The 25,150-nt window shown below is 44.6% G+C and overlaps 2 protein-coding genes across 7 annotated transcripts; both read left to right on the top strand.

Annotated features, from left to right (window-relative positions):
- Nucleotides 1-10,836: 10,836 nt before the first annotated feature.
- Nucleotides 10,837-14,860, top strand: LOC118106470 (integrin-linked kinase-associated serine/threonine phosphatase). 6 transcript variants are annotated; one of them, XM_047339601.1, is made up of 10 exons: nt 10,837-11,108; nt 11,413-11,560; nt 11,713-11,827; nt 12,234-12,352; nt 12,505-12,598; nt 12,828-12,915; nt 13,161-13,291; nt 13,558-13,677; nt 14,299-14,380; nt 14,567-14,860. In XM_047339601.1, the coding sequence occupies exons 2-10, from the start codon at nt 11,461-11,463 to the stop codon at nt 14,753-14,755; spliced, it is 1,038 nt and encodes a 345-aa protein (XP_047195557.1). In that variant the 5' UTR covers nt 10,837-11,108; nt 11,413-11,460; the 3' UTR covers nt 14,756-14,860. The 6 variants fall into 6 exon arrangements, with proteins under 6 accessions (XP_047195557.1, XP_047195556.1, XP_035010932.2 ...); XM_047339600.1 differs by having other exon boundaries at nt 11,413-11,577; nt 12,234-12,340; nt 12,508-12,598; XM_035155041.2 differs by having other exon boundaries at nt 11,413-11,577; nt 12,234-12,340.
- Nucleotides 14,861-15,535: 675 nt separating this feature from the next.
- On the top strand, nt 15,536-23,806 carry zgc:162872 (BAR_ACAPs and ArfGap_ACAP domain-containing protein). Its single transcript, XM_035155040.2, has 22 exons — nt 15,536-15,858; nt 15,947-16,004; nt 16,464-16,583; nt 16,720-16,773; nt 17,082-17,140; nt 17,443-17,626; nt 17,724-17,768; nt 18,417-18,512; nt 18,628-18,702; nt 19,210-19,313; nt 19,395-19,446; nt 19,644-19,744; nt 19,961-20,072; nt 20,359-20,552; nt 20,999-21,068; nt 21,223-21,317; nt 21,582-21,658; nt 21,805-21,959; nt 22,122-22,231; nt 22,377-22,487; nt 22,562-22,623; nt 22,718-23,806. The coding sequence occupies exons 1-22, from the start codon at nt 15,806-15,808 to the stop codon at nt 22,918-22,920; spliced, it is 2,190 nt and encodes a 729-aa protein (XP_035010931.2). The 5' UTR covers nt 15,536-15,805; the 3' UTR covers nt 22,921-23,806.
- The last annotated feature ends 1,344 nt before the right edge of the window (nt 23,807-25,150 follow it).

Here is a 25,150-nt window from a genome sequence, read left to right as displayed (position 1 = left end):
TCCCTCTACTTTAGGCCTGAGGCTGGATTCTGGATTTGGAATTACATCTTCTGTGAATCTCTGTGCTGAGTCAGACTGAGGGTTCACGCGTTCTTCACTCTCAGACCCAGAAAGAGTCTCTGGATTCTGGTTTGTGTTCGACCGTTCCTTCGTCTGAGATCCTGGAGAAACGTTCTCCTGGATCTCAGTCTCCAGATTTGAGGTTTTAAAGGAGACGAGTTGTTTCTCTGAGTGTGAGTCTTCGTCCTCGTCTGGCTCTGAGTCAGAGTTTATTTTGGCCGTTCTCTCTGTGACCTCTGCTCTCTCCTCGTCTCTCGCCCAGAGCTGGAGGTCGTTAAACTCAGGTTTAGACTCAGCTTTTGTTGGTGTTTCCTCAGCTGCTGCCTTCATCTTCACCTCCTCAGTTCTCAGAGCTCTGTTCTGCTCCTGCACCGGAAACCTCTTGGAAACACTTTTGGTTTTGAGTCGAACGTTGTCAGGACCAGAGTTCGGTATGTGAGCGTCGTCCTCTTGGTCGTGGCTCTCGGCTGAGTTCAGGTGTGACGCTCCTGGTTCAGTGTTTAGAATGGCAGCTATGGTGGAGACGGGCTGAGAGATGTGGCTCTGAGGAGGTCTGGTGATTCGCTGAGGGCTGGTGCTCGGCCCCGGAGGGTGGTGGAGGGGGTTGAAGTGCACAGGAGGCCGCCGAGGGACGATGGTGGGATGGATGGAGGTCAGGGGCCGTCCTGGCAGAGACAATGTCTCCGTGGAGAACTCGCAGCGAGAACCATAGAAACCTCGTCTGCAAACACAGCGATTAGGCCGTCGGCACAGCGCTCCATTACGACATCGAGGAAAACATCTGGCTGCAGGAGACGAAGAAGAAAGAAGAATACATGTGCCAGACTTTACACGTGAAACTGATTTATCAGTGATATATGAACTTCTTTGTTATTTGTGATGTTAAACTGTGATGTGCTAATAATTGATATTTCATAGTTGGGGAAGGGGCATTCATTTGGATGCAATTTGCCCCCTCACCAGTAGATGTCACAAAATCCTACAAACTGCACCTTTAAATATGAACTTCTTTTAAATCAGATCATAAACCAGTGTGTGTGTGTGTGTGTGTGTTCCCAGACATTTCCATCTTCAATCAGGACAATGTGACCAAACAGTAAAGCTTTACCCTGCAGACTCTGAGCCTACTGAGACTTATGTGTGTGTGTGTGTGTGTGTGTGTGTGTGTGTGTGTGTGTGTGTGTGTGTGTGTGTAAGCCTCCCTCAGTGAGGCTAAATCTGTTTCCATTCACGAGTTTCTGCAGGCCATTCACAGCCATTTAATCCCGACCTGAAAGAAACACTGAGCAGCTCCGTCTCCTATAAACACCGTGTGTTCACGATTCCACTCATTTGAAACAGTCCCAGTGTTTTGGCACAAACGGTGGTTTGTTGTTCTCATTTTCTTATTAAACTATTTACACACATTCTCTTTCTTGTAAGTAACTACAAAATACACATTATAATAATATGTTAATTAAGCCCAAATCAAACTGAACAGGGAGAACAGCACATCAACGTCCGACGTAATTTGAGCCTTTTTATTTATTGGTAATGAACATTTCCTGGAAAGGAGCTTTCTACGACAGCTGATCATCACAAATCTGTTTCTGACTAAAAACCAGAAGCTGCTTCGTTTGCTTCTGTGAATCCAGGATCCATTGATTCCAAACTTTCTGACTTTTCAAGTTTAGAACAATCAGATGAACTGACGTCTCAAACCAACAGACTGTAGGAATTAAACCTTGAGTATTTATGGCTGTGAATCTTCAGGTGTGCAGCGAACTTCCTCTGCATGAGGGTTCAATTAACGTCACATTAGATTCATAAAGAACTGTATCACAGGAAATCCCTGAAGAAGCAACGAAGGCCTCGTAAATCCAGCGCTGCATGTGGATCCTGACGTCCGCCATCAGGTCGCACTTTGAACTGAGCCATAAAGCAGCGAGGGGTGATGCAGCATCAACCTGCTGTTATATATAAAATCGGTGTTATATCGTCCACATGACAGACACACACCCGCTCAGCACCTTTAATCTGGGATAAAGTGGGTCAGTCCTCCAGACGATCCATCTATTATCTAATCGTCTATGCTGTGAGGGTCGGGGGGGCCTCGTCCAGCAGGTCGTCGGCCCATCACAGGACCGATATCCAGACAAACACTCATGCTCCTCTTTCTCATGCTCGAATCCCAGCCCGTGCTGAAGTGTCCTTGGGCAAGAAGCTGAACCTCGAATGGCCCCTCAGATGTTGACTGCACTAATTGGAAGTCTACTGTAAATGACATGTGCAGACTGGTGCAGACAGAATGTGCCAGTATATCGTCCTCACATAGACATCACTATATAGTGAAGTAGTGTCAGTGAATCAGTCCATAAGTGTCTTAACACTACAGTTCCCATGAGCCTCAGCAACTGTTAAAATCAGCATCATATCTTTTTCAGAACCAGGTGGACAAACATCTGAGGGAACGTCTCTGATTGGACGGTGCTCACAGCAAAGCACCGAGGGACTTGGTTGTAGAATTTATTTATTATTTCATTACATTTAAAGTTTAATTTGCTGATTTAAGACAAATATCTGAAATCACTTCCTCTGATTTTATTATCTTAAAATAAAAACCTATCGAGCTTAAAGAGAGAAAAGATGGAAGTTGCCTCAGTCCAGATGTTCCTGTGAGCCAGATGTGTTTTAGTGAGGATCCACAGCAGTTTTCTGTGAGAGTCTTTAACATGTGCAGCTGCTGCCGTGTTTTACTACAACATGACAAACCGACCACAGATGAATTATAAAAAGACAGATGTGCTGAAAACACACAAGTCGTAAATCTAACATCTGATTTGGAATAAATCTGATCGGCGTTTTTATGACGTTTTGTTAGAAGTAGTTTGATGTTTGTAGGCGTGTTTATTAGTTTATTAGTTTATTAGTTAGTTTGACAAGAAGAAGAAAGAAAACAATCAAAGACCAGTTTGACGTCGTTACTCACATTTGGTGCACGTCCGGGTTTTCTGTGACAACGTCCAACCGACACAACACTGACGTCCACAGACATGAGGACTGCAGAGAGAGAGAGGGGGGAGACAGAAAGAGAGAGAGGGGGAGAGAGAGGAGAGAAGGGAGAGAGAAGGGAGAGAGAGAGAGAGAGAGAGAGAGAGAGAGAGAGAGAGAGAGAGAGAGAGAGAGGGGGGGGGAAAGAGAGAGAGAGGTGGGGGAGAGAGAGGAGACAGAGAGAGAGGGGGAGAGAGAGAGGGAGAGAGGGAGAGAAGAGAGAAGGGAGAGAGAGGAGACAGAAGAGAGAGAGAGAGAGAGAGGGGGAGAGAGGGGAGAGAAGGAAGAGAGAAGGGAAAGCGAGAGAAGGGGAGAGAGAGAGAGAGAGAGAGGGAGAGAGAGACAGAGAGAGAGAGAGAGAGAGGGGGAGACAGAAAGAGAGAGAGACAGAGAGAGAGAGAGAGAGAGAGAGAGAGAGAGACAGAGAGAGAGAGAGAGAGGGGAGAGAAAGAGAGAGAGGGGGAGAGAGAGGGGGAGACAGAGAGAGAGAGAGGGAGAGAGAGAGGAGAGAAGGAGAGAAGCGAGAGAAGGGAGAGAGAGGGAGACAGAAGAGAGAGACAGAGAGAGAGAGAGAGAGAGAGAGAGAGAGAGAGAGAGGGGGAGACAGAAAGAGAGAGAGGAGAGAGAGACAGAGAGAGAGAGAGAGAGAGAGAGAGGGAAGACAGAAAGAGAGAGAGGGGGGGGAGAGAGAGGGGAGACAGAGAGACAGAGAGAGAGAGAGAGAGAGAGAGAGAGAGGGGAAGACAGAGAGAGAGAGAGAGAGGGGGAGAGAGAGAGAGAGACAGAGAGAGAGAGAGAGAGAGAGAGACAATATAAAACAACTGTTTTAAACAAATGTAAAATCACAGTGATATTATATTTTGTTGTCATTGTGTCAGAGTTTGACCTCTGACCTGAAGTCGTGGAACTGAGCAGCGTCTCGACAAACTGCTTCAATCTGTCAAACAACTCTGTGTGTGTTAGCCTAACAGACACACCACACACACACACACACACACACACACACACACACACACACACACACACACACACACACACACCATCAAAGTGACAGACCAACACGACTTCACAATTGTGTGTAACAGGAAGTGAGTGTGAGTGTGACAGGGCCTGTGTGTGTGTGTGTGTGTGTGTGTGTGTGTGTGTGTGTGTGTGTGTGTGTGTTAAATGGTTTGTTTGAGAGGTTTCAGCTTGTTGTGGAGCAGGAAACAAATCAATTGACTTAATTGTTTGAGTGATTGATACAAACACAATTAAATCAGGATGCAAACAAATTTCAGATCTAAATGTAAATCTGATCTTCAAATTAAATCTAATATAAACTTTCTGAATTCAATTTTTTAAATACAAGCTTTAAATTGTATTTTAAAGAAAATCTTTAAATTCCGAGTATAACTTTTAAACTACATTTTAAAGAGGAAAGTGACTTGGGGTATAAATCTGCGACGCTACACTGAGGAAGGTGGTGTATTAAATATATATATGTAATATAATCATAATAAGAATAGTTTTTATTTCTTTGACTTTGTGTGGAATTACCCACTGAGCCACTGATCCAGGTTTAAAACAGAATCGTTCAGTGTTTCAGATTCAGGCTCGAGTTCTTTTTACACTTTGGTTTTTCACAAACTTCAGATTTAATATGAAAGATGTGAGTCTGGAAAAAGTCGACACTGACTCACGTTTGTTCTTTAACAAACGTGAGTCACGGAAAAAGAAAAAGAAGAAAGAGGAGGATGAGAGAGAAGAGAAGAAGAAGCTGTTTCTAAATGTGTGAACACGGCCTCGGTGCAGAGGATTTAATCATTACTCACAGTGAAGTGGTCGTATTGTAACTGCAGAGGAGGCCCCACACACACACACACACACACACACACACACACACACACACACACACACACACACACACACACACACACTGTATTGAACCTGTATACACACAGACAGTCTGGTCTTAGACTCTGAGCCTGTTTCCAATTTCAATCCCTTTTATGAGACTGTACACTGAGCTGCATCCACCCTCCAATATTTTATTATAGTGTGAAGTTTATTCCCTGAATAAAACCTCGACCATTTACCACACTGAACACCTTTAAACTCCCTGCGTGAACGTTTTCTTCTTTTAACGACAGAAGGAAACGTCTCGGCTCCAGACTCGTGATTCAAAGTGTTTTAGTGAATGAATCATGTGACATGTGATGAACCAATCAGATCTCAGTCCCTGAGTAGATATTATAATAGAGAATTTTCCAATTAGAACGAAAGAACACGACTGTTTAAACCAGACTGTAAATAAAGATGGACAGCTCCCAAAAGTGAAGCCAAATTATCTCTATCGCCCCCTGGTGTCTGGCTGCAGTTTAGTTGATAAACCCTCCTCCTCCATGTTAGCAGATGGGACATGGACTAAACCAGAGAATCCAAGTAGACGTTAAATAAATGTTTGTCAAAGATGTTTCTGTCGTTTCAGCTCGTTCTTCTCTCTCTGATGTTTGTTCAAGTGTTTCTGATCAGTTTGGTTTGAATCAGTTATTTGATGATATAGAAACAGGCTGAGACGTGATGATTGACAGCTGACACTGACTCCTGATTGGTGGACACCAGAAGCACCAAAATATATGGACTCGTCCTTTTCAACACTGGTCACAGACAGTAGTGAGTTTCTGCTCTGCAGGGAAACACCAGTGTGAGTTCAGGTTCGAGTTGATCGCTCCTGTGTTTACGTGGCCGAGGCTGAATTTCCTCCTCTTCTTCTTCTCAGTTTTCTGTTTCATGTTGAGGCCGGAGACAGGAGATGAGACGTGGAGGTGGACAAACCCCTCAGTGTTCTCGGGAAGAAAAAAGGAGAATATTTGATTTGAAGTTGTGGTTGAGGTCGTCGGAGCGTTGGTGGGCGACCACAGACGACATATTGTTACTGCAGCAGACAGCACAAGAGAGAGACTGTGAAGTGAGGTGATGACCAGACCGTTTTATCATGATTTAATCACCCATAGACAGTTTAGAAAAAGACCTGGACTCTGGTTCTAGAAGGTGAAGCCACGGAGGAAGTGTCTGAAACCTGTGTTCTGTGTACTGACCAGCAGGGGGCGACTCCTGGTAGTTTCTATAGAAGTCTATAGAAAGTGACTTCTCACTTTATAACGTCAGTAAACATTCAGGAGTTTCTGTCTCAGTCTCTAGTTTCAAGTCTTCTTCAAACAGCTGATGTTCATTTAGTGAATTATGATCATTTAGAGTCAAACAGACCATAAAGCACCGGATGTGTTGGGGGGTACCACAGAGTGATTGACAGGTAGAGACAGAGAGAGAGAGAGAGAGAGAGAGAGAGAGAGAGTTTAGAGGAACTCTTTCCCTTTTCACACATTCAAACAAACATGCCTGTTTTTAACCTCTTTAAAGCGGCTCTGTTTACACACACACACACACACACACACACACACACACACACACACACACACACACACACACACACACACACACACACACACACACACACACACACACACACACACACAGTTTATGAGGCCAGTCAGTTCACAGGGTTTAGAATTAGATGCAAAGATCTGGATATGGTGTGTGTGTGTGTGTGTGTGTGTGTGTGTGTGTGTGTGTGTGTGTGTGTGTGTGTGTGTGTGTGTGTGTGTGTGTTGACTTTGCATCCATCACTTGACCGTCAGTCAGACTTGCACTTGAGGCCAAACACACACACACACACACACACACACACACACACACACACACACACACACACACACACACACACACACACACACACACACACACACACACACACACACACACACACACACACAGAATTTCACACATTCCTGAGGTGTCTGCAGTCTAACACACCTGCCAGATGCTGATTGGTTGGATGTTTCATGGCTCAGTCTGCGGGTAGAGAACAGACGGAGACGTCCCACCAATCAGATCGTGTTCAGCTGAACGTGGTTAAACATGTCGGCCGCGTTGATGAACAGTGACAACCAGTCCAAACCGAGCCTGAAGTAAAAAGTGGTTTCAGCTGCAGACTGAGACTCTGTCTGAACTCACAGTCACGCCCTCCAGCGCTCACGCAACGCTTTCACGCGGCGGCCATGTTTCCCTGACGTCTCGCTCAGGGCCGGACGCTCAGACACAACAGGATCAAGTCGTCCTGCTGTGATTGAGGTTCATAAGTCGAACAAACACCAGAACAGAAACTAAACTGAGGTTTCGGACTCTAAGGACGTGTCAGCGCTGCAGAGAAGCTCAGTTAGTCTCTCCACTATAAAATGTGATGCATTGCATTGTGGGATTTTTTGAGGACATTATATGGTAAATAAGTTCACAGTTCATTCAGACACAGTCGATCGTTTTGAGTTTCCTAAGCAACATCAACAACAGCTTGTGTCTTAACCAAATGCAAACTGGGATTCGTAGTTGACTTCTCCTGAAAAACCTTTATGTGCACAAGCCACAGACTGAAAGTAAAGACTTCCTCCAGAAAGTAAACTAAACTCCTCAGGTATACAAACGCTGGCATTGGAGACATGGTATTGATGTCCCACCCATAAACATGCTCGTCCAATCAGGAGTCAGTCTCAGCTGTCAATCATCACGTCTCAGCCTGTTTTTATATCATCAAATAACTGATTCAAACCAAACTGATCAGAAACACTAGAACGAACATCAGAGAGATGAGAACGACCTGAAACGACAGAAACATCTTTGAAAAACTATTTTACGTCTACTTTGATTTTTTGTGTTTGGTCCATGTCCCGTCTGCTAACATGGAGGAGGAGGGTTCGTGATCGATACTGCAGCCAGACACCAGGGGGCGATAGGGATGCTTTGGCTTCAGTTGTGGGAGCTGCCCTGTCCTCCATCTTTATTTATAATATATTTATATATATTAAAATAAACAGTTTTTTTTAAACATGTAAGTGTTGGTTTTCATTTTATGAACTTAAGTTTCAAACTGTAACTTTATTCAAACATTAAAATAATCCAGACCTGTGTTATATCTGCAGTTTTGTTCTCACATTCAATTTTCAAACCTGCAGAAATCTGTAGTTTTAATAAAAGTAACGCTGCATTTCATTTGGTCGCCTGTTGGTGGCGTCATATCCTCTTTGTGTCAGTGTTGCGTTTGTCTGAAGAGTCAAAAGTGACTTTCGATCCAGTTTGAAGTCTCATTTCTAAGAAACACTTTTTAGCTCTCGGTGCTTTTTACTTTGAGTCGTCTGGATCTGAAGTTTCCAGAGAAACAAGCTGAGCACACGTTAGCGGCAGAATGAAGATAGAAATATAGTGATACATTATATATATTACATATTAATAAAATGTATCATATTGTCTTCAAGAATTAATGAAACCTTAAACAAAACTTTTCAGCTGGATCAAATTTTCACAGTGAAACTTTCAGTCCATCACTGACAATATGACATATATACATTTTCTGAATTATTATGTTGAAATGTAAATGAGTCACTTTTCAATTGATATTTGATCATTTAGGGACATTTACAAACATAAACTGCAAGAACAAGCTCCTCAGTAAAAACCGTCCGAATATAAATACTCCTGTTTTCAATGTACACCCAAAGTGAAGGGGAAATCAAAACACGAGGATTTTAGATGGTTGCATGGATGCACGTTCATAAAAGAATGAAATCCTTTCAAAGTATAAAAACACTCTGCAGAGTTTCTCTCACCCGCTCAGAGCGGCTCTCCTGCGGGCTCCTGCTCCGACCTTCTCCCCGGCTCCTCTCGCCGCCGCCGGCTTGTGGACGTCCACCAGCTCGGTCCGGAGCTCGGTCCGGGGCTCGGTCCGGGGCTCGGTCCGGGGCTCGGTCCGGAGCTCGGTCCGGGGCTCGGTCCGGAGCTCGGTCCGGAGCCGCAGGGTTTCCTCCTGAGCGGCGCAGAGCAGAGTGAAGATCCAGCTCGTCCACAGGAGACAGATCCACATGTCTGAGTCCTGATGGAAACTTTTAATGACTTTAATCAGTTTGTTTTTACACGTGAGAGTAAAACCCTGCAGAATGCATTGTGTGCGCGTGCACAGTGAGGGTGCGTGAGACTGTCAGGTTTATATAGAGTCTGTGGGAGGAGCCAGGTTTCCATCAAACTGACCACTGACAGGGTCCTGCCTCTGTATTTATACCAACATCAGCCAATAGGAGCACAGCACCTGAACAGCCAACAAGAGACCAGAGGCGAGGAGAGGAGGCAAGGAGAGGAAGGATGGGAGGATGTAGGATGGAAGGATGAAGGATGGAGATTAAAGGATGAAGGATGAAGGATGAAGGATGAAGGATGGGAGGATGTAGGATGGAAGGATTAAGGATGAAGGATGGGAGGATGTAGGATGGAAGGATGAAGGATGGGAGGATGTAGGATGGAAGGATTAAGGATGAAGGATGAAGGATGGGAGGATGTAGGATGTAGGATGTAGGATGGAAGGATGAAGGATGAAGGATGAAGGATGGAAGGATGAAGGATGAAGGATGAAGGTTGAGGAAGGATGGAGGATGAGATGGATGAAGATAGGATGAAGGATGAGATGAGGATGAAGGATGAAGATGAAGATAGGATGGGGATGGAAGGGAGATATGATGATAACTGAGACAGGATGAGATGAAGATGGATGAAGATAAGGATCAAGATGGGATGGAAAGTATGAGGATGAAGGATGAAGGATGAAAGATGAAGGATGAAGGATGAAGGATGAAGGATGAAGGATGAAGGATGAAGGATGAAGGATGAAGGATGAAGGATGAAGGATGGAAAGATGAAGGATGAAGGATGAAGGATGAAGGATGAAGGATGAAGGATGAAGGATGAAGGATGAAGGATGGAAAGATGAAGGATGAAGGATGAAGGATGAAGGATGGAAGGATGAAGGATGAAGGATGGAAAGATGAAGGAAGGTGAAGATAGGATGAAGGATATGATGAAGGATGAAGGATGGAAGATGAAGGATGAAGGATGAAGGATGAAGGATGAAGGATGAAGGATGAAGGATGGAAGATGAAGGATGAAGGATGAAGGATGGAAGGATGAAGGATGAAGGATGAAAGATGAAGGATGAAGAGGATGAAGGATGAAGGATGGAAAGATGAAGGATGAAGGATGAAGGATGAAGGATGAAGGATGGAAAGATGAAGGATGAAGATGAAGGATGAATATGATGAAATGAGAGAGGATGATGAAGGATGGAATAGAGAGAGATGAGGATAGATGAAGGATGAGGATGATGATGATGAAAATGAAGGATGAAGGATGAAGGATGAAGGATGAAGGATGGAAGATGAAGGATGAAGGATGAAGGATGAAGATGATGATGAAGATGAAGGATGAAGGATGAAGGATGGAAAGATGAAGGATGAAGGATGAAAGAGAATGATGAAGGATGAAGGATGTAGGATGAAGGATGAAGATGAATGATGAAGGATGTAGAGATGGAAGGATGAAGGATATGATGATGAAACTGAAGGATCAAGGATGAAGGATGAAGGATGAAGGATGAAGGATCAAGGATCAAGGATGAAGGATCAAGGATGAAGGATGAAGGATGAAGGATGAAGGATGAAGGATGAATGATGAATGATGGAAAGATGAAGACTTTATCTCCATGGTCCAGTCCTGCAGCTTCTGTAACTTTACACTCAACTCTCTCTCAAATAAAACTTTCTCAAAGTTACAACTTCATTAAGTTACTTTCATGTAGCCGAGGCTTTTGTTTTGAAAGCAGTAACCGGAAGTAGGTGTGTGGAAGATGACCTGACGCTGTTGTCGCTAACGTGTGAGACGGTGAACTAGTTTAATTCATTTCATTGTTTTACTAACGTGGAGTTAGTGCGGTTTAACCCGCTTTGGGAACATTCCCCTGGTTCACCCAGTCACCCGGCTGGGAGAGCTGGCACACGGACACCGAGGACAACCGGGGACCGGTGCCGGTAGTTAGCCTGTTAGCTCCCGAGCTAATAGCATGGACCTGTTCGACGACCTGCCAGAGCCCACACAGCCCGGAGGTGAGTGACCCAACCCCGGCCCCGAGCTCCCCACAGAGCCGGCCAATGATCCAGCTGCTGCTTATTTCCTCTGGAAGACTGTGGTGCTGCATGTTCCTGCAATCATATTCATATCATATTCATATCATATTCAGAATTAGGATTATTTTGGTATTGTTATTATTAATTCACATCTTATCTGATGAAGTAACTAAATACATTTACTCAGTTACTGGATTTCAGGGCAGTTTTCAAATGACTTTAACTCCAGTATTTTCTACTTCACATCGCTGCTTCTGACCCACTTGTTCTGAATCTTCCTCAGGTCCAGTTACTGCAGCACGACCACGGGCCGGCACCGAGGAAGAAGAGGATGAGAAAGAGGAGGAGGAGGAGGAGGAGAGAAGAGCAAAACGAAAACGAGAAGATGCTGAGAGTGAAGCTGATAAAAAAGAGGAACAAGGGGAGATCAAGAAAGTTTGTAAAGAAGGTTTTCAGCTGTTCCACCACAATGTTTGTTTGCTTCTTTTATTTGATCACAGCTCTGAGTGGACGGAAACATGACACGTAGAGGAGAGGACTTACTGTGTGTGTGTGTGTGTGTGTGTGTGTCGTCATCGTGCAGGCCTCCCTGTACTGAAAGGCTATGTGGCGGCGAGGCGTGGTGAACGGGACGAGATGCAGGACGCTCATGTTCTGCTGCCGGACATGAGCAGCTGTCTGTCTCTGCCTGGACAATCGTAAGATCAACTAACTAACACTCACTCACTATCAACTGTGAAACAGTTTGACATTTAAAGACGAGAAGGTTCCAGGAACCAGAGGAAACTTTATCAGAAAATAATTTCCACACTTTTCACACGTGAACTCCAGAAATTGTGTCCAGACATTTCTGTTGAAGTAAAATGTCAGAGTGAGCGAGTGGACGTGTTGATGAGGTTTCTAACACGTGACGGACCTGAAACTGGAAGAACACAAAGATCTCAGGATGAAGAAGAGGAGGTCCACTTGTAAAGACGAGGAGATTCCAGAGCTTTTGGTGATGAGGGCCGACAGAGGATAGCTGGATCTCATGTATACGAACTGACCTACAGAAGTGTGCAGATTGTTGAGTGTTGTTTCTCTGACGTGTCTCGTGTCCCACAGGTCTCGTGTTTCGTACTTTGCTGTGTTCGATGGTCACGCCGGGGCTCGAGCTTCTCGATTCGCTGCAGAGCATCTCCATCACAATCTGGCCAACAAGTTCCCGAGCAGTGAGTTAAGAGGTAGAGGAGCTTCACTGAGTCTGTCTGTGTGTCGTTATGCTAGTTTACACATTTTTCGTTACCTTGTGGTTGGGATGGAGAGGAATTTATTTTCCTGTGGAAGAATGAGCCACATTTTCTCCCGATTGGTTGAAATCTGTTGTTTCTTTCAGCAGACTCTGAAAATGTGGATAAGCTGATAAAGAAATGTCTCCTGGACACTTTCAGACAGACGGACGACGACTTCCTAAAGAAAGCCTCCAGCCAGTAAGACTGAGTCACAGAGAGAAGAAAGAGCAGCAGCTGTTTGTTTTATATCATTATCTCTGACTTCTATCACGAGTTAATGTCCATGAATCCATTTAGAAACATACACTCCTGATATCGGATGATTTCTGATGATATGTAGAATAATTAAAACAGCCAAAGACATAAAAAGCTCTGATGTAACGGTGAAACTTTCTGCTTCACTCTTGTGATTCCATGTTGTGAACAGGAAGCCGGCGTGGAAGGACGGCTCCACAGCCACATGTGTGCTGGTGGTGGATGATATGGTGTATGTGGCCAATCTCGGAGACAGCAGGGTGAATGTTTCTAAATCATCATGTGAAACCTATGAAATGTCCCATAGACTCTTTGAAAATGGACGTAGACTCACGGCGGGGTTGATACTTGGTGTGTCCATGTGAAACATTTCAGTGCTGTGGCGTCTTTCCTTCCACAGACACTCTAATATACTGTATATTTGACTGTTGGACTGTGACTGTACATCTGCCTCTGAAGGACACCAGGCTGTGTTGGTGACGTCTGTCTGTGTTTGTGTCTCCAGGCGGTGTTGTGTCGGATGGAGGCGGCGGCAGACGGACAGAGGAGGTCGGTGACCCTGGCTCTGAGTAAAGAACACAACCCGACCATGTACGAGGAGAGGATGAGGATCCAGAGAGCAGGAGGCACCGTCCGGTACATAAGCCACATTCACACTGACAGTCCATACCAAATAAAAACTATGAAACTGTAAAATACATCAAATCTGGACTGAAAACTCTCTGACGTCTACAAATGTCTCGTTTTATTTGACCAACACTCAAATTCCCAAAGAGATTCTGCTAAATATCATAAAAGATAAAGAAACATTTACAATGTTCCTTTTACAATTTACAATCAAGAAAAATGAAAGGATTGATATAAAGACCGAGTGGAAACATTAAAGTGTTTGTGTGTTGCAGGGATGGCAGAGTGCTGGGTGTCCTCGAGGTGTCCCGCTCCATCGGAGACGGTCAGTACAAACGCTGCGGAGTTATTTCGTCCCCCGACCTGAGGAGGTGTCAGCTCACAGCCAATGACAGGTAAGAACACAACCACAGAATCTGTCTCTGCGGCTCTTTGTGGTTTAAATAATAATAATAATATATTTAAATGTCTTTAATTAATGTGTACGTGTCAGTTCCGGCTGCGTGGAAATGTAACGCCTTGTTTCCACATCACTCTGTGACCATATGTGAGTGAACAGGAAGTGTGTTCCCATAGCAACCTCTGTGATGTGGTGTAAGACTCCTCCCCTCCTGTGTTTGACAGTGTTTGTACATTTTGTTATGTTACTTTTCTGGTGGATTTCAGACAGAATTCACATTGGGAAGTTAGCATGAAAACTAATTAGCTATGAGGCTACTTCCTTCAGTTGTCTGATGTTGCTGAGACTTCTGTTAGGAATGTAACCCCCACAAGGGGGTGGAGTCTGTTTATGAAATGGAATGATGGAGACTGTGTGGAAACAAAGCATCAAGACGAGGGAACAGAAGCTGAGCTCATGTCCGGAGAACCAGTCGCCTCCAACATTTATTTACTTGATTCTCAGATTTTTATGAGGTTTGTTGAGACTCATGTTAAACGTGAGGTAGCTGTAGCTTATATGACGCTGAAACTGAGCGTGTGTCAGGAAACAACTGACATCGGTCGTCTCGCTGCAGGTTCATCATTCTGGCCTGTGATGGTTTGTTCAAAGTGTTTTCTGCTGATGAAGCCGTTAAATTCGTCCTCAACATCGTGCAGGTTTGTCTCCTCAAAGCTGAAGTGTGGTTGATCACAACTCAGCTGATATTTACAATATACTCATACAAAATATTAAAATAACAACTGAGAGTACAGTGTTTTTAATAGTGATGGAATAGAGTTGATTTATAACAGAATTATTCCATAATGTGTTTTTGTATTTTAATGTAATGTCTCCCCCTGCAGGAGGGAAGTGGAGAGCGGAGGGCGGGGCTGACGGAGGAGGAGGTGCAGTTTGAAGCTGCCTGTCAACAGCTGGCCAGTGAGGCGGTGAGACGAGGCTGCGCCGACAACGTCACCGTGATCCTGGTTTCTATCGGCTTCAGAGCAAAATCATCATCATCATCATCGTCTCAACACACACAATTTGATTGACACATGCATGGTGGACCCTGACACACACACACACACACACACACACACACACACACACACACACACACACACACACACACACACACACACACACACACACACACACAGCAGCTGATCTGACTCCATTTTCCAATAAAACCTTTTCTTTAGTGGTGATGTTGAAGTGATTTAATTGTCGTCCTGATGTTACTCAACAGAACAACTTCTAAAGTTCAGCTGAAAATAACAGAGTGCTTTTCAGGTGATTGACATAGAATGTTAAAAATGTGTTAAAAAAGAGTTGAAGACATTGAGATTCAGAGAATAATGCAAACTAAAGCAATCGATAATAGAAAAGACAACAATAAAATCAATCAAATGTTATTTGTATCGCCCATATTCACAAATCCCAGTTTGTCTCGTAGATGTTAACAAGGAGCAACATCCTCTGTTCTTAACCCTCACATGAGGGAACTACCAGAGAAACTCTATTAACGGGAACATCATGTGAGGGATCCCAACCAACACTGAGAAGAAGAAACAGATTTTAGCATGATGGAAAGGTGTGTCAATGTTATGTATGTATATGTTATATAAAGTATTTATACATAAGAAAATGTCTGATAGAGATTAAGGGAGAAATGTCAATGAAATGGAGGAGTTGTATAAGTAAAGATTATAAATAAAGTCAGATTGAATGAATTGGGTGAATAAACTCAGTAAATATTGATGTAGTACCACCCCGCGCCGCCGCTGTCGCTGCACCTCTACTGTTTGGATGATTCCAACCCGGATCTTTGGCGGAACCGGAACTTAGGGGTCGGTTAGCAACCACATCAACAGCAGGATGCTCGTACAGCTGTTACACTAAAGCTCACACTGCAGTTTATTCACGCGTCACTGCAACCCGCACCGCCATGCGTGGCACGCAGGAGCGCGTGCACACAAAGAGAGCAGGCCCACCGCTGCTGCGGAGCTAACAGGCTAACAGGCTAACAGGCTAACTGTCAGAATGAGGCTTTGTTAAACTTTATCAACACCTGGACTTAGTGACAACAACAGTCAGACAACATGGACTCACTGCTGGACTTTGAGGAGTGTGTCATCGACTCACCTGAGTTCAGGTGAACACACACACACACACACACACACACACACACACACATCCTGTTTCATGTTGTAACTCTGCATTAACCTTTACTGATTTTTCAGACTGAACCTGGATCAGTTTGAGAAGGAAGTTTCTCTGTTGGAGACAAACCTGGACAAGGTACAGTTACTGCTAATAATACTAATACTTCGATTACTACAACGTAATACTAAGACCACAACTACTAATAGTTATACTAATACTATTGATGATACTTACACAACTAATAATACGACTACTACTAATAATACTGCTAATACAACTACAGCTTTTATTACTAGTAATACTCCTACATTACTGTTTATAATACTACTACTGCTACTGCTGATGCAAATACTTATGCCACAAATGCTGCAACTGCTAATAATACAAATACTACTAATACTGCTATTGTAACAACTACTGCCAATAATACAAATGCTATTAATACTGTTATTATTACAACTAATGCTAATAATAATGCTACATATAGATGCTCCGACACATTTTCCTGATTCCGTTTTGACTACATAGGAAACCTGCTGCTCACCTGTCAACTGGCTGTTGATTGGTCAATAATCTGTGTCTCTAACCAATCAGGTGATGAAGCTGTGCGGCAGGATGGTGGAGGCGGGGCAAGCGTACAGTTCAGCCAACCAGCTGCTCCTGAGCAGCCTGGCTGAGCTCTCCATTTGCCAGAGGAAGGAAAACGTCATCACAGTATGGACCTACATGATGCTAATGCTAATGCTAACAACACACAGTTGAGATCAGAGGGGGCGGAGTCTCTGCTTCTTGTTTCCACGTTTTCCTGTGAAATGTTTCTCACCCACTTCCTGTTTCCTTCCTCCTCCAGAACTGCCTGAACCAGTTCAACCAGGGTCTGCAGGAGATGGTCAGCTTCCACACTGTGAGTACACACACACACACACACACACACACACACACGCACACGCACACATACACACACGCACACGCACGCACGCACGCACGCACGCACACACCGGGTATTTTAAAAAGTAATTATCATAATTTTCACAATTTTCAATATGTTCATCTTTGTGTTTCTATTGTTTCTGTAGATTCTTATTATATTCAAGTTGTGTGATTTTCTCGTTCAACTGTTCAGCTGCCACAGTAATCTGATTTCTGAGCAGCTGCAGTAACTGGTGTTGTGGAATTAGTAAAGGTCACAGTTAATCTGTCTGTCATCCTCAGATGTTGTTTGATCAGACTCAAAGAGCCATCAGTCAACAGCTGACCAACCTCTGCACACAGTAGGTCCAACACACACACACACACACACACACACACACACACACACACACACACACACACATTTTAGCATACTTTTGTTTGTCTATAGTCTTTTAATTAAGATCAGTGACTTAAATTAGAAATGTTATCAATTAACAGTGAATTACATCTTGTGTTATTGTCGCACATCAGCACTTCCTGTTGTTCATTATCGCACCCTAACAATAAACAGTACATTAATTTATATTCAGCTGATTTATAACAAGAGGACTAATTATCCTGAGGATGATGATGGTGACGAAGCCGGTGTTTGTGTTTTGAGGTTCCTCCCCCAGCTGGCAGACACCAGGCGGGAGTTTGTTCGGATCAGTGAGGATCTGGAGACAGCGGCGGTAAAAAACGCTCAGGTGTCTCGTCACAAAGCCGGCGACGCAGAGCGGGCCAGTCACCTGCTGCTCGCCACGCGGAAATGCTACCAACACTTCGCCCTGGACTACTGTCTGCAGGTACGACACGGAGATATGGCGTCATGACCTACGACTGAAAATGTGTTCGACATTTTATTTTTTTAAATCTAATGCTGGACGCTGGTTTTATTTTCAGCTCAACACTTTCAAAACTCAGCAGAGGGCGGACATCTTAAACTCTGTGAGTTTCATTTTACTAACTGCATCAGAACTGGCCATTGCTTTAGGAATATTTCAACATTTGATTAAAACAACAGATTAAAGTGGAGAAATATAATAGGTATCATGAATAATATCAAGAGTCTCTCAATCATAATATAAGAACAGATGTTTGATGTGGTGCAGCAGTGAGGGATCATGGGAGATGTAGTCTTCTTCCCTCAGTGTCGATGGCTCAGCAGGTTTTTATCTGAATCCTCCTCAGACGTCTCCTCCTCTAAAACAAACAGCTGATTCACTCCAGTAAAAACAGGGAATAAAGCAGCTTCCTGTTAAAACTCAGTGTTTCTCTGACTCGTCTCTGATTGGCTGAGAGTCGAGCTGCAGCTAAGGTTTGCTCCGCTTGTTTCTCTGAAAACTTCAGATCCAGACGTCCGACGACTAAAATCCTTCATCTGCTTCAAATATAGAGTAAAAAACCACCAAGATGTAAAAAGTGTAAAAATTTGACTTCAAACTGGATGAAAAGTAACTTTTGACTCTTCAGACAAACACAACACTGAAGCAAAGAGGATACGACGCCACCAACAGGCGACCAAAGGAACTGCACTGTTACGTTGATCATAACTAGTGTGTGTGTGTTTGTGTGTCTGTGTGTGTGTGTTGCCAGGTCTTCTCCTTCATTCAGGCTCAGTTCACTTTCTTCCACCAAGGCTTCGACCTAATCAGAGACCTGGATCCCACCATGAAGACCATGGCAGCACAGGTCCTGACCTCTGACCCCTCCCTCTTTCATCTACCTCCCCTAAATCACTGTCGACACAAAGTTAAACATGAATCAATGAATCTGACGTGTGTTTGTCCTCCTGTCTGTCCCTCAGTTGTCCCAGCTGTCCACAGAGTGTGCGGTTAAAAGAAAAGACCTGGAGAACAAACACCTGCTGGTGCAGCAGAGAGTAAGAACTTCTCCTCCGTTCATCAGCTGTGTCTCTATTCAGGGGCCGCGTCCTTCAGAGGCTCCTTCAAATGTGTCCTTCTATACCTGAGCAACAAAGGGTCCAACGGCAGGATCCTTCTCTGACCAACCTGTCCCAGGGTTGGTTGTGTTTCAGTGGCGATGCCAACGAGCTGGCTGAGCTGCAGTAAGTGCAGCCGCTCAAAGCAGCTGATGATGCAACGGTGAGAGCGGGACGAGCTGGTGACACGAAATATGAAATCCTCTGTAGACCAGAATATCTCAATCTGATCATAATTATTATTATTGGCCTTTGTGGACTGTTGGATGTACGAAGGTGTGGCCCTCGAATGCAGCCTCTGAAGGATTCCCCCTCATCACCTCTGGCTCGTCTAGGATCAGTCATTCACTACTGTGTGTGTGTGTGTGTGTGTGTGTGTGTGTGTGTGTGTGTGTGTGTGTGTGTGTGTGTGTGTGTGTGTGTGTGTGTGTGTGTGTGTGTGTTCAGGATGCCTCTGGCGAGCCGATGGTCAGCCCGTGTCCTGGCAGTGATGACATCATCCAGGGGTATCTGTTCAAGCGGTCCAGGAGGAAATCCAAAACCTGGAAGAGGTACAGACTGGATTCATCATATCAATATTCATATTATTAGAACTAAATCATCTTTATCTTTAACATTTACACTGGTTTCAGATGCTGGTTTTCCATCAGAGACAATCAACTAATTTACAGAAAGTCGCACAAGGTGAGACTGAACAGTCACTGCAGTAAAACATCATTGAATCATAAATATTAAAGTGCATGGAGACATAAAACCATATAAAGACACATGGTGTATCAACATGTGGAGCAGCTGGATCTTCTTTATGATGATAGATACAAACTGAGTCCGAGTAGAAACAGCTGGAGACTTAAAGTTTATTGTTCCGTGTTCTCCTGCAGGACGACGCCGTGGTTCTGTTTGAGGATCTCAGACTCTGCGCCATCAAATCCTTGGAACACATGGATCGACGTTTCTGCTTCGAGCTGCTCTCCGTCCAGAAGTAAGACGCTCACACGGAACACGGCGGTCAACTATGAGCCCGATGTCTTATTCTGTTCTTATCATCAGTGAAACCCTGGTTCAGATTGAAGACGTCTAATTGATTCAAACCAACAACCTGTTGTGTGGTCCCTCCTCTGTGACTGACTCTCAGCTCGGAGCCCGTTCGCTCCCTCTGGAAAAGTAGAAGTGTAACGAGCTGTCGTGTTGTCGCCAGGTGCTGTGCGCTGCAGGCCGACTCGGAGCAGCTGAAACAGGCGTGGCTCGACGCTCTGCAGGGCAGCATCGACCTCGCCTACAGAGAGAGGGCCGGCGCTCCGCTCACACAGGCAGGTTCACCCTCAGGGACCAGTACCTCTATGTCGCCCCCAGGTGGCTGGCTGCAGTATAGTTCATAAACCTGAGCCACAGACAAGAACCCACATGGTTTCTTAGCGACTGAAATTGTTGAGGAAAATCATAATTTTCCATAAGGTACTAATAATGAATAATAATCTGAAAACAGAGAATCCTGATTTGAGTCTTCTAAAAAAGATCAGACTTGTAATGATGTGAAATTTGTGTTCTATCTATTTACATTCTGGACATGTATGTGTCACCCTCTCCTGTGTGCAGCCTAAAGAGCCCCCCTCTGTCCTGTGTGGTGGGAGTGACCCTCCGGGCCCCCCCGCTCAGAGGCTGGCGGCCCTGGGCGTGGCCCTGAGGGGCCCCGGGAACCAGCGGTGCTGTGACTGCGGCGAGGAAGAGCCTCGCTGGGCCTCCATCAACCTGGGAGTCACCATGTGCATCGAGTGCTCCGGCATACACAGGTAACCACAACAGGAGGCGTGTCTAATGCTACCTTCGGGTTTTAAAACGCATCTCTGTTGCTATGGTTACAATGGAAGCTTTTGTAAACGCTGCCGGTCTCATTTTAATTAGAAAACTCCGGGGTTGTGTTTTATTTTGGACGAACAGTAACTTTTGTCAAGGATGACCCAGACGCCCACGCTCTCGAGCAGTGTACTTGTACGGTCATGTGACGTGTGGTCAGGTGTGTTTGTGTGGACGGAGATGAAACTCTCTTTTCAAACCTTTTTTCAGTCTCTGGCTTGTTTCTGTTAAAACTTATTTTCCCCTAATATCGTCTCATATTATGTTATCTAGAGTAAACATTATGGACACTTTGATATTATTTGTGTTGAATTATTTTAGAATATATCGCAATCAAAATATGCTCTGGTTTTTGTGTAAAATGATGTCATCATGTCTGTAGGAGCCTCGGTGTTCACCTGTCTAAGGTCCGATCCCTCACCCTGGACTCATGGGAGGCTGAACAGCTGAAGGTAACACACACACACACACACACACACACACACACACACACACACACACACACACACACACACACACACACACACACACACACACACACACACACACACACACACATGCACAAATCAAACCCAGCGACTTCTTCTTCTTCTTCTTCTTCTTCAGCTCCTTTGTGTTTTGGGAAACGATGTCATGAACCAGATCTACGAGGCTCGATGTTCAGAAGAGGGACGAGTCAAACCCTCGGCCAACAGCCCGCGGTAACGTCACTGTGCACGTATCTCGTTACTGAAACATTAAATAAGTGAATTCATGAATTTCTGGTCATTTTAATAATTAGTAATCAATGTGTGTAATGTGTCGTGTTGATATCAGGCTTTTTTGGATAGTGTGAAATAAGATTTTAGTTTTTCTGGCTGCCGATCAGTTTAGAAACAGAAAAGATTAAATAAAAGATTTAGGATGACGGAGAACAAAGTGAACTTTGACCTGAAGCTTCTCCTTTAACTGTTTTTCCTCCTCAGAGCCGAGAAGGAGATGTGGATCAAAGAGAAATATGTGGAGAAGAGATTTGTGCAGAACAGCCGCTCAGACCCAGATCGTAAGTCTGACCGAGCCGTTTGCCGAAGCGATAACGGTATCATTACATCCTTTGTTAATGTGGTTAAAGCAAAACATGCTACGTTTTCTGACATGATGAAAAATGATTTAATTATCAGATATTAGAAGAATCTCGTTCTGTTTCAGAGCGTCACAAGGCCGCGGCCGGGCTGCGTCTGTATCAGGCGGCGTTGGATGGAGACCTGGTTGCTATGGCAGTGGCGCTGGCTGAGGGGGCGGAGGTCAACGGCAGCATCGCAGAGGAGGAGGGACGTACGGGGCTGATTGGAGCTGCTGTCGGGGTGAGAGGCATCACAGATCTATTTAATAACCACTGATCACTTTTAACCAGGTTTAAAAATAAAAGCCACGTTTCTATTCTCAGCGGTTGTAATACCTTTCCCCATGTGATTTCAAATTGTTCAGATAATCCTTATTTTAATGTTTCTCTCTACTGCCTGCAGGGGTCACTGTTGGCCTGTGAGTTCCTGCTGCAGAACGGAGCTAACGTCAACTACCGAGACCTGAGAGGACAGGGAGCACTACACGCTGCTGCCACCGCTGGACACACTGGGTAATAACACACACACACACACACACACACACACACACACACACACACACACACACACACACACACACACACACACACACACACACACACTGTACACGCTGTTTAAATAAGATCAGAGGGGGCTGATCTTCATTGGCTGTTGTAGGCAGGTGTGTCTGCTGTTGAAGAGAGGAGCCAATCAGTACGCTGTGGACGAGAGAGGACAGGACCCATTGGCCATCGCCGTGGAGACAGCCCACGCTGACATTGTCACGCTGTAAGTCACCGGAGTGTGAAGACGTTTAAGATCGTATTAATCCTGACATGAGTAAAGTGTTGTCGTGGTTTCAGGCTGCGGATGGCCAGGATGAATGAAGAGATGAGAGACTCAGACGGAGTCTTTGGATCCGTTGGTGAGTCGACTTTTACTTCCCCTCTAACCCGTCGCTCGTGACAATCGTCTGTAAACACCGGCGCACGATTTTAAATGGGACGTCATTTTCTCAGGGGACGACCAGACGTTTCGGGACATCTTCCGAGACTTCAGCGACATGGCGTCTCACGACCCGGAGAAACTCAGCCGGCGGCGGTTCAGCAGGGGAGGAGGGGACAATGAGCGGGACGAGGAGGAGGAGGAGGAGAGAGGAAGAACAGGAGGAACAGGAAAACCGGTGAACAGGAAAGTCTGTGATGAAAAGACGTCAGAGTGACAGTTCCTGGCGCTGGAGGCGAGTCGGTCTGCAGACCTCCTCACAGTCAAGTCCCCAGAACCTCATTTCAACATTAAGAAACGTTTACAGATTTCTACACATGAACCTAGAAGGTATAACGATACAATCACGTATATTCTAATGACAGTTTAACCTAATTTACGTCAGCAGTGTTAAAGACGAGGGGGGGAACTTTGACTGCAGCTGATCATTCAATTTATCATCAATTCATCTGGCAAAGTTTTTCAAGTTTCATTTGAAAGTGTTTTGTCCAACAGTGAATATTCAGCTGGTTGAAAACCCAGTGACTATTATTTACATCTGAGAAGCTGGAGAATCGTTTTCCTTTATCACAACCTCTGGGTAATTGGGACGTGTAAAGTTTGTTTTAAAATGTTTTAGTGATTTTAGACTTAAAATATATATTTTTTAATTATTAATTCATTGATACTAGGAAATCTTAAATTTACAGCTGCAAAGTATGAAATCATGATTGAGCTCATCATCCCTACTGGTTTTTATTCATGTCCTTTCATACCTGTCATGAAACAGGTAAGTTACATTACAGAAGTTACTTTCTGGGTCAGAAGTTACATTGTGTGTGTTCTATATTTAATTTGGTTAAACTTGATTCATTTTCTGATTTGTAGTTGATTGGATCTTGGATCTCAGCTTGAGCAGTTGTGTGTTAGTGTTGAAGTTGGGTTGTGTTTGGATGGAGCTGTGAGTGGTCACATCGTCACTGCCAGATGTTTGAACTGTCATCGCTGTTGCCATGGTTACGCCCCCTGGAGTTTTCCAGCCTCTGAATCAGAGACTTGTGTGAACTGATCTCGTTTCAGTTTGAAAACTCTGGGTTTGTGTTTCAGTCTGAACAGAAACTGAGACGTTTATGCGATGACACGTTCTCTTCCTGATTGGTTCTCATCCGTCACATGACTCGACGACCAGCGGTGAACACAAAGCTAACACTTCCTGTTTCTAACACTTCCTGTCAGTAACAGTTCCTGTTTCCAACACTTCCTGTCAGTAACACTTCCTGTCAGTAACAGTTCCACCTCGTCGTCCCTGCTCTGACTCTTCACCATCACTGCTCCTCCTTCAGAGGAGTTTCTGTTACTAAGCAACCAGCTGCAGAGGAGACATCTACTTCCTGTTTACACCACGTGACCAGTGGACGGTCATGTGACATGTTTTCAGAGAATATAAAACACTTGTGTGGACGGAGGTGGTTTTAGTTTTAAAACGAAACGTGTCCGTGTGGGCGGGGCCTCTGAGTTACACATTGGAGGCGGACGTAAACGTTTCTTCTTTTAAATGTGAACGCAGCATTTTGGATTTCAGGTCGTTGATCTCAGGACCAATGTGAGGGAAGTATTTTATTTAAACAGAAATTGGCTGTGGTGTGGTGGTTAAAAGGTCAAAGGTAAAGATCAGTGTCACAAACTCATTGATTTAAGATACGAGTTATGAATTTAACCCAAACTGGAGAAAATGATGGTTTTCTAACCAGAAGGTCAAAGGTCAACTTCACTGACCTCATCTCCTGAAATTGGATCCATCGCAGGAGAGAAAGTGACACGAGGATCTGACGTTAGTTTCATGTTCATCAAACACTGACCTCGCTCTCGCTTTTCTTCCATTTATTTAAGAAAACATTAAAATGTTCAAACGAAAGAATTGAAATCAGCTGATTTGTTCATATTCAAACGTTTCTCGTCCTGGTGACCAGCGTCCAGCAGCTGGACGGACACGTCTCTGTGTTGGTCCAGCAGCTGGACGGACACGTCTCTGTTGGTCCAGCAGCTGGACAGACACGTCTCTGTTGGTCCAGCAGCTGGACGGACACGTCTCTGTGTTGGTCCAGGCTGAAGCATCAGTTGTGTTCAAATGTTCGTGGTCCTTAGAGGATGAACTCTAATAACTGTGGTGATCCCGTCTAGTGCCCCCGTCAGGTCAACATGTCAACTACTTTGATTTCAGGTCTCACGTTGCTTTTTATTGATATAAGATTTGCTGGTGGTTTTCTCTGTCTTCTGATTGGCTGATGGGTTTTCTGAGTGACAGACGTCCAGACCAACCACAGGTCAGGGACTGCAGCTGCTCCTGTAACTTGGTAAAACCAAAATGCGTCGGTAGTAGAAATAATAAACGTGGCTGAAGGCAGGTGACATCACGAAGTCACAGACGTCCCGGCAGCTCGTTTAAAGGCTCGGTCTCTGAATACGAG

The sequence above is a fragment of the Hippoglossus stenolepis genome, chromosome 4, assembly GCF_022539355.2.
Source record: "Hippoglossus stenolepis isolate QCI-W04-F060 chromosome 4, HSTE1.2, whole genome shotgun sequence".
Taxonomy (NCBI): Eukaryota; Metazoa; Chordata; class Actinopteri; order Pleuronectiformes; family Pleuronectidae; genus Hippoglossus; species Hippoglossus stenolepis.
Note: the sequence above shows the minus strand (reverse complement) of the source record. Positions and strands in the feature narration are given on the sequence as shown.